This window comes from Porites lutea, chromosome 1, assembly GCF_958299795.1.
Source record: "Porites lutea chromosome 1, jaPorLute2.1, whole genome shotgun sequence".
NCBI lineage: Eukaryota > Metazoa > Cnidaria > Anthozoa > Scleractinia > Poritidae > Porites > Porites lutea.
The window spans coordinates 43,590,548-43,598,718 of NC_133201.1; the positions used below are offsets into that span (position 1 = coordinate 43,590,548).

Below are 8,171 nucleotides of genomic sequence, written 5' to 3' on the forward strand. Positions count from 1 at the left end.
GAATCAAGAATAAGAAGCTTACTAAGTTGTGGGTTAGTTCAAATTTGCCGATTTCTTTTTTTTGAGTGGCAATTCATTCCCGCTTTCCCTAGTCTAGACTAAATTCTAGGCTAGAGCAACTGTTCAGTTTTCTGTAAAATGATACCCTTTGCTTTGCCAGGATCCATTGCTCCACCCTATACCCAGAGTAAACTCAGACTAAACTGCTTGAAGCCATACCCTTCTCAGCGACATATACCAATATAGCTAGTATGGCAGTACCTACCGGTTTTTTTTTTCGCAGGCTAATCAAAGGTAAGTCTCTTTTATTTATTTTAAAGAAAAAAGACAAAATATAATGATATTTAGCGTTCCCAGACCTCATTTCATACAACCGGTCTCAACGTTCGCCAGTAACGCGACACCGACTTTTGTGAAGATGAAGTCCTTAAATTTTTATTTTATGGTTTTTAATCGCCCATTGTATGCTCCATTGAGCGTTTGGGCCATTTTTGTTTACTCATGGAAATGCCAATAGTGTTGTTGTTGTTTTTGATTGCACGGCGCCTGTACAGCATGCCCTGAGGTCAACAAGATTCAGTCATAATTCTGCGGCTTCGGCTTCTTAACATGCAGTACTTCACTGTTGATAGCCTTGGAAGTTGTTTTCCTCTGAAACTTGCTTCGTTAACTCCCAAGGGTGTAAGAGGCTTATAGTCTTATCTTACATGTGGGGCATTGAATTTAATCCGGATATGACGTCGACACGCTTGATTAGTCAACTGCTGACTGACTCCTGAACAACTTCGTTCTGTGTGTGTCCTAACATGGCAAGGAAAACTACAGTTTTTCGTCGGGGTTTTGCCCGAATACTAGCGATTACCTTTCTCATTCTGCAAGGTGCAATTCTTGATTATTATCTGATCACTGAAGAACGCTCCATGTGGAGGTTTGCTTGGCTCACAACAGATGCTATCGTGTTTTCCACGTGGGTTTACACAATGTGGATGTCGCACAGAAAATCACGGAGCGCTTTGGCTAAAGATGGAATGAAAATTGCTTACTTCGCATGGATTGTCTATGCAGCACATTTAGTACCACAAGTGGCGACTTTATTAAAGCTCAAAATCGAGGCTTATAATGACGAGAAACATGTTTTTGGACCTAACACACTAAAAATGAACCTATGCCTGACGCCAATGTTGTTTTTATTTCTTATATACGCGCATCACGACGCAAAATCGCATTCGCGACGGAAATATTACTTAGAGAAGATAACAGCAGCGGTTGCCTTGGATTTGTTCGACAGTGTCGAAATGCTTGAATATCTTTTTGACAAGGAAGAGATCTCGCCTGAACTGGAAAATGCCATCTTGGCCTTTTCCTGCATGAATATTTTTCTCCCAACGTTTGCTTTGTTTGAACTGAAGTATAACAAGTTTCATGACAACGGAGAAATTTCGCCGATCTCTTTCAAGTTTATTTACATTTGTAGTTTTATGTTTTTCGTTAACGTCCCTTTTTTGGTTTTAAGGCTGATTTTGTGGCATGGATATCACTTGAATGTCTCTGTGTTACTCGCGAAGAATTCTCTGGCCATTATCATAGGACTGATAGAGATATTTGAGTTCTTTGGCGATCAAAGACCGAGGAGATGTCAATCGTGCACGAAGACTTTTGTCAAAGAATTCTACAAAAGGCATCTAGATACTTGTTCATTTCCACCGGATCAAAATTCGAGATTCATAGTGTTTGAAGAAGAGAGAAACAGAAAAGAGAAGGAAATTTCTAAACTCGATACTATCCGCGTTACTGAAGAACGAGATAATTTGCTTAATTCTTCCAAGAGTAATGAAATTTCCTTGAAAACTACCTCAAAAGAGACTGATGTTTAATCAAAGAATTTACCTTATATCGAACAGCTTAAGAAAAACTGAAAGAAACAAAGTGATAATAAAAACAAAAAAAATTGGACTGATACAAGAAGTGATATCAGTGTGATATGAAAAACAAACAGCAGGGTGTTTAATCGGTCGGTTCCAGCTGCCAGAGTAAATAGCAATTTGCACAGATTACAATTAGCACAATTAGGTCCATATTGCGAGCCTTGTTGGAGCTATGAAAAATGAGAAATAGGCATCCATATCAGGATGATATAATTGCGTTTTGTTACTAGGCAAATTTCTAATCAAAGTCATGGGACTGGGATTTGTCACTAGACCTGAAGTGTCTTGTCTGATGAGGAATATATAACTTATGGTGTTACTCAGGGATTAATCTAGAGTCCTTTACTGTTTTTAATTTACGTCAACGACTTTCCCAATTGCCTTCAGCCTTCTACCCCGGTATAGCCTCTTTAACAGGCGTTTGAAAGGGAAGGGGAAGGGAATTAGCGCGCGAGACAGCCCGCCAAATCCCCCCTTCCCCTTCTCCTTTTCACGTCTCCCACGCAAGCTACTCCGGGTATGTTTGCAGATGATACCACAGGTACCCAAGCTCGAAATATGAGCATCGGCGAGCATCGGCATTGTTGCATTCAAAATATAAGGATTTGTATGGGAAAAAAAACCTATCGTTTCTTTAACCTACGAAAATGAAAGGATTTCAATAAAAAAAACAGTTTACCTTACTTACAATGTGTGTTACATCTCTCCTGTGTGGTCCACGGGCCGATTTATAGCCGTTTTATGGCCGATGCTCGCCGATGCTCATATTTCGAGCTTGGGCTACCTGTGATGATACCTGAGTGAATACCGTAACATGATGAAATAAATGAACGGGAGAGGAGCGCGGACTTGTTTCCCAAACAGCGGCTGATAATCGAGCTTAAGATCACTGTAAAAAAATATTTTTCTCCTTTTTGCTTTGCAACTCTGTCTGTTTTTTGACTTTTAAGTTTGTGGTCTCGAGACATAATTTTATTCATCGTCTGTAGTTTGTGGTTCATGGTTGTTGGTGCATGTTTGTCGTTGACATTATGTGCGGCGGAATTAAGACATGTTTGGAGAAATAAAACAGATCTCATGAAAACTGGTAAGAGTGTTATAAGTGTAGCCAAAGTTTCCAAAACTTTTATTTCGATCTAAGCGTAGATTTTGTCCATAATGCATAGGTCCCGGGGGATCTCAATATTTTTATTTATTTTTATAAAATCCGGTTTTTTGGTGTTACTGAAATACGATATCCATATCCACCTCACAAAAGCTTTGGCTTTTATGTCAGTTTTAATCTAAAATCAGGGGCGCCTTTCATCATAATTATTATTATTATTATTTTTGCAAATTGAGGACAAAGAGAAGATGAAATTGTTCTGTCCAAAAGAACATTAGAGTTGGTTCACTTCAAGAGGCTCTCCCATTTCACAGGTCCTTTTGTTCCAATGATAGTTGCGGAGTGGCGTACCGTTGAATCAACCAAGATTAAGTCACAAATATTACTTGTTCCTAGTTAAAATTTATCGACATTTGTCGACCTTTCGATAGCACTTTGCCGTTCCAGTTTTCCGTCTTTTTTCTTCTTTTTTTGTGTCACCGACCGGTCTCCGACTAGTCGGTCTCGAATTAGACATAATAGAAAGCACGTCACGTTTGATAATCTAATCTAGTTAAGAAACCCTTCGCTTCCTTTTAATAATTTCTTCTGTAAAAGCACTCGGCCATTGTTTTGTCCCATGCCCTGGCCAAGGCCTTTAAGGAAGAAAAAACGCTTTTAATATAACTCTTTTCTTTTATGGGGTAGGTTTGTCGTCTGATGATGACTTTGACTTTAACTTCTCAGTTTTACATTAACCTCCTGCAAGCTGCATCTATCTTGAGTTCTATACTCTAACTGGAAGGGAATTCCAGCTACTTGTTCAAATTTAAATCGAAGGTTACAAAAAATCAAACAAACTCTCATATCAAAACCAAAGTATCATATTATCAATATTTGGAAAAAAGCTGTGACGGGAGCCGACTTAAAAGTCGCTTGATTTGTTGAAAAGTGCATCCGACAAAGTAACATGCAAAAACATTATTATTTGATGCAAAGCTTTTACTAGATGTCTTAAAACGCTGTACGAAATAATCTGTATGTTAATGATTATTTGCTCGATAAGATTTTTATTATTTTCAAGTCTGAACAGACTGGCACTGCAATAGGACTTTAAAATTCTCTTTTATACCAATTTTCTAAAATTACTTAACAGTCTATAGGACCTATAGGTTTTCCACCGTGCATGTCTTCCAAGAAAATGGAATAGGCCTTTCTCAGTACGCGCTGAAGGAAATTATTCATCAGCCTAGACAAAATATATTTATTAAAAAGATAAAACACTTAATTCATATACCTGATCACCTATGGCTGCAACCGTTAGAAAATTGATTATTTATATAAGTAGGTGTTGTTTGACTGAAACAAAAACAGCAACAGCTCTTACAAAAGTGACGAATCACTCGAGTTTTAGCTCAAATACTAAAAATGATTGGCTCTCGAAGTTGATTAATAATCAATGACTATCAATAATTAATGAAAAATAAAACAATAATAACGTTATGTTTTAAAATATTTTGTAACCCATGCAGGTATAATTTAGATGGTCGTTGTTAACTCTGTTTTTCGTGGTTATTGCCTGAAGAAAAGGGGGATGAATTTATGCTTTTATGATACCCTTTGACGGGAACGCACTAAAATAAAACATGCGCAAACTAACCGTTCAAACAGACTCACAAGAAATCAATTTTGAATGAACAGATTCCAGTATAGTAATGATAACTACAAAAACGAAAATCTGAAATTCACGCTTAATAAAACAAATTTGCCTGCATATTGCATCCAGCTGGGAAATCCGAATTATCGGATTTTCAAGAAACGGATTGATATTTGCATTTTTCTGTGGAAAGTCATCTGGCAGAGGTATTTTGTTGATTAGGAAATCCATCTTTTTGGAAGATAATTTTCAGAGACATGGATTTTCCGCAACGAAATACCTCTGCCAGATGACTTTCGATTAAAGTCCAAATATGATTGAATCATAATGAATTTTGCTATCTAGAGTTTCCCTAATGTTATGTATAGTATCACGCCCGAGCGTTTCGTCCATACAGTACTCTTCTCTTACTTCTGGATAACTAAATAAAGCATGTAACAAGCGCCAAGCTTGCAACAGAGCTGGCCACCTGTTGGGAAACCCACACCTTAGCAGCCGAAGCATTCAAAAGCGAGTTATAGGTGTTCATTCGTTTTTCGGCGTGCTGAAGATTGATTGTAATGAGAACTTTTTGATATTGCACAATTTAAATTTCGCAGCTGTTATATTATTTAGGTACATTGACTGACCTGACGTAAAATCATACCGCTAATATCGTGTACCTTATCTTGAGATCTGTCGCTGACGCTAATTTCCTATATATATTTATTATTCAAATTTGAAGCAAAAAAACAAAAAACAACTCAGACAGAATCTTTCTTCCTTTCCTTCTCTCTTTTGTTCTTTTTTTCTTAGCAATAGGTCCGGCAAAGCAGGATACAGTGTCAATTATATCATATTATATCATCTTTGGAGAAAAAAGTTTATTCCGATACCATTGTTTGGAAGCTCATGGAGGAAAAAACCTTGAGAGAGTTCATATATACCATAAAAACTGCTCGAAGGCGCTTAATTTCTAGCACACTCGTGTTATCATGCTACCAGATTGATTTTGCCGGATGCCATCTAATGTGAGCTAATATAATATTGACATTTTTCGTTCAGCAATAAATTATACGTGAGTGCATCTTTGTCTCTTTGACACAAGGCGATGTTCGTTTAGGTGCATATTCTATAGCTGTCGAAAAAGCTAAAAATCAAACCTTGTACGTATCAATTAAATGAGGCAAGCTTCCGTTTCAATTTTAAAAGCAAAAACATAAACCGTTTAGGTGAATTATCCTATCTCATTTCATTTCCTTTACTCAGTTTCGAATCACCTTTAATAAATAATGATGTGGGCAGGAATTTTTAAATTTATAAAGGACTTGATGATGCAAGTGATCAGACCATCAAGTGACTGAACGCGTGGTTATGGCAAGAAGCAGAAGGACCAAATATCGCCAGGTTTTCCCTCGCATATTGGCACTTATATTTCTCATTGTACAAGGCGCCGTTTTAGACATTCATTTCATCACCGAAATGGAGACTCCATGGCGGTTCGTATGGATTACAACAGATGTAATTGTGTTGTCCACCTGGATGTACACGATGTGGATGTCGACGAAGAGAAAATCACATAGCGTTAAAACCGCGGTTACCGAGGATGGAACAAAATTTGCTTATATAGCGTGGATTGTCTATGCGTTGCATTTAGTGCCTCAAGTTGCCACTTTATTTAAATTAGTAACCCCCATCTACAACGATAAAAAAGTAGTTTTTGGACCTAACGTGATAAAAATGAATTTGTGCCTGACGCCAATGTTGTTTTTATTTCTCATTTATGCGCATCAAGACGCAAGATCGCAGTCACGACGAAAATATTATTTGGAGAAGATAACGTCGGCAGTGACCCTGGACTTGTTCGACAGCGTGGAAATGCTGCAGTATCTTTTTGAAAAAGAAAAGATCACACCTGAGCTTGAAAATGCTATTTTAGCGTTTTCCTGCTTGAATATATTTCTACCGACACTTGCCTTGTTTGAGCTCAAATTGAACAAGTTTAACGACAACGGAGAGGTTCCTCTAATCTCGTTTAGACTTATATACATTTGCGGTTTCATGTTTCTAGCCAATGCACCTTTCTTGGTTTTGAGATTGATATTGTGGCATGAGTATCATCTGGACGTGTCTGTTCTACTGGCTAAAAATGTTCTTGCTGTCATTATGGGGTTTGTTGAAATAGTCGAGTTCTTTGTCCAGGAAAAGCCAAGGAAATGTGAAGCTTGCTTGAGGACATTTGCTAAGGAACATTTTAAAACACACAACAGAATGTGTTTACTCGATCAGCGGTCGAGAGAGTTATTTGATGGTGAAATAATTGATGGAAATCAAAGAATGGATTTAAGTAGCGTAAACATTCAGAAAATGAATGATTTCACTCAGAATGTTTCAGAAAATGGTTGGTCAGTATTTTCCAGAAAGACATACGTTTGAGTGCCAAGAACTAAATATTTCCGACTATTTCTCAACTGGACTGAAAAGTCGATTGTCCGTCCTCTTATCAAGAAAGAAGCTCTAAATTTTCCAAGTAATAATAAAATAAAAAAAAACAATTCATCTGCGCTTCAGTTTTAAATTCTTCTAATTTTATTATCCTAAGGAGTGTAGACCAGTGTATTCTATTTGAGAAACGTTTGTGTTTCAAACCGAAATATATTCATTTCGTATATTCATACGTAGTTTATGTTATTTTTCCTTCTTCTCTTCGCCAGATCAGTTTGTTGTTTTTTCCTCTATTATCGTCATCACGAGGAGCACGAGGACATGCCGTTGTCATGGTAAATGATCCTCTTTTTTTGTGGTAGTGAAGAATCCATATGATCTGAGATCACAAATCCGTTTTTGGATTCTCCCACAAAAACGCACCCCTAGTTTCTATATATAGGCTCTTATGTGATTTCTAATACTGAAGAGATAAAACCTTTGGGGGTCTCGTCAGATAAGGACTTACATTTCTCTAAGCATATTGGAGATATTGTACGTAAGGTTGGAAATCAAATTAAGGTCTTACAGAGGCACAAAAATGTAATTGATGTTTATGCTAAAATGAGATTGTACAATGGTTATCTTTAGCCTCATTTAACTTATTGTCCTACAAGGCGCAATTCAAATAAACTAGAAGAATTTAGGGCCTGTTTGCAAGGAGGTGGGGGACCTCAGGTAGGTGAGGTAACCCGCCTGTTCATATAATCTTTCAGTTTCATTGGATCACGCTTTCATGATACGTAGGAAGAGATTCTATGGACAGGCGGGTTACCTCACCTGAGCGGACCCGCCCCCATGTAATCAGGCCCTTAATCAACGCGCCTTACGTTTTATTTATAATAATTATGCAAGCGCCTATGAAGAGCTATTTATTATTAAACGGTATTACCATAAAACTTAGGCTGGATTTCCAGGAATTCTGCCGTTAACGTCCTACATTTGTTTTTGCAAAGTTTAGATATTACTTACCTTTTATCAATCTAATACTACCTCTGCTGTTATAATTACTTCAGTCTTCCTGATGTTTCGATGTTGGATT

At 37.4% G+C, this 8,171-nt stretch overlaps 2 protein-coding genes across 2 annotated transcripts; both read left to right on the plus strand.

Annotated features, from left to right (window-relative positions):
* The first annotated feature begins 605 nt into the window (after nt 1–605).
* On the plus strand, nt 606–2,180 carry LOC140938748 (uncharacterized). The gene has a single exon (XM_073388280.1). It carries the CDS (start codon nt 807–809, stop codon nt 1,872–1,874), a length of 1,068 nt encoding a protein of 355 aa, XP_073244381.1. The 5' UTR covers nt 606–806; the 3' UTR covers nt 1,875–2,180.
* A 3,839-nt stretch (nt 2,181–6,019) lies between these two features.
* LOC140930188 (uncharacterized) lies at nt 6,020–7,081 on the plus strand. Its single transcript, XM_073379854.1, has one exon. It carries the CDS (start codon nt 6,020–6,022, stop codon nt 7,079–7,081), a length of 1,062 nt encoding a protein of 353 aa, XP_073235955.1.
* The last annotated feature ends 1,090 nt before the right edge of the window (nt 7,082–8,171 follow it).

Bases quoted from the DNA above. Each gene is read 5' to 3' on its own strand.
- LOC140938748 (XM_073388280.1), top strand. From the start codon at position 807: ATGGCAAGGAAAACTACAGTTTTTCGTCGGGGTTTTGCCCGAATACTA.
- LOC140930188 (XM_073379854.1), top strand. From the start codon at position 6,020: ATGGCAAGAAGCAGAAGGACCAAATATCGCCAGGTTTTCCCTCGCATA.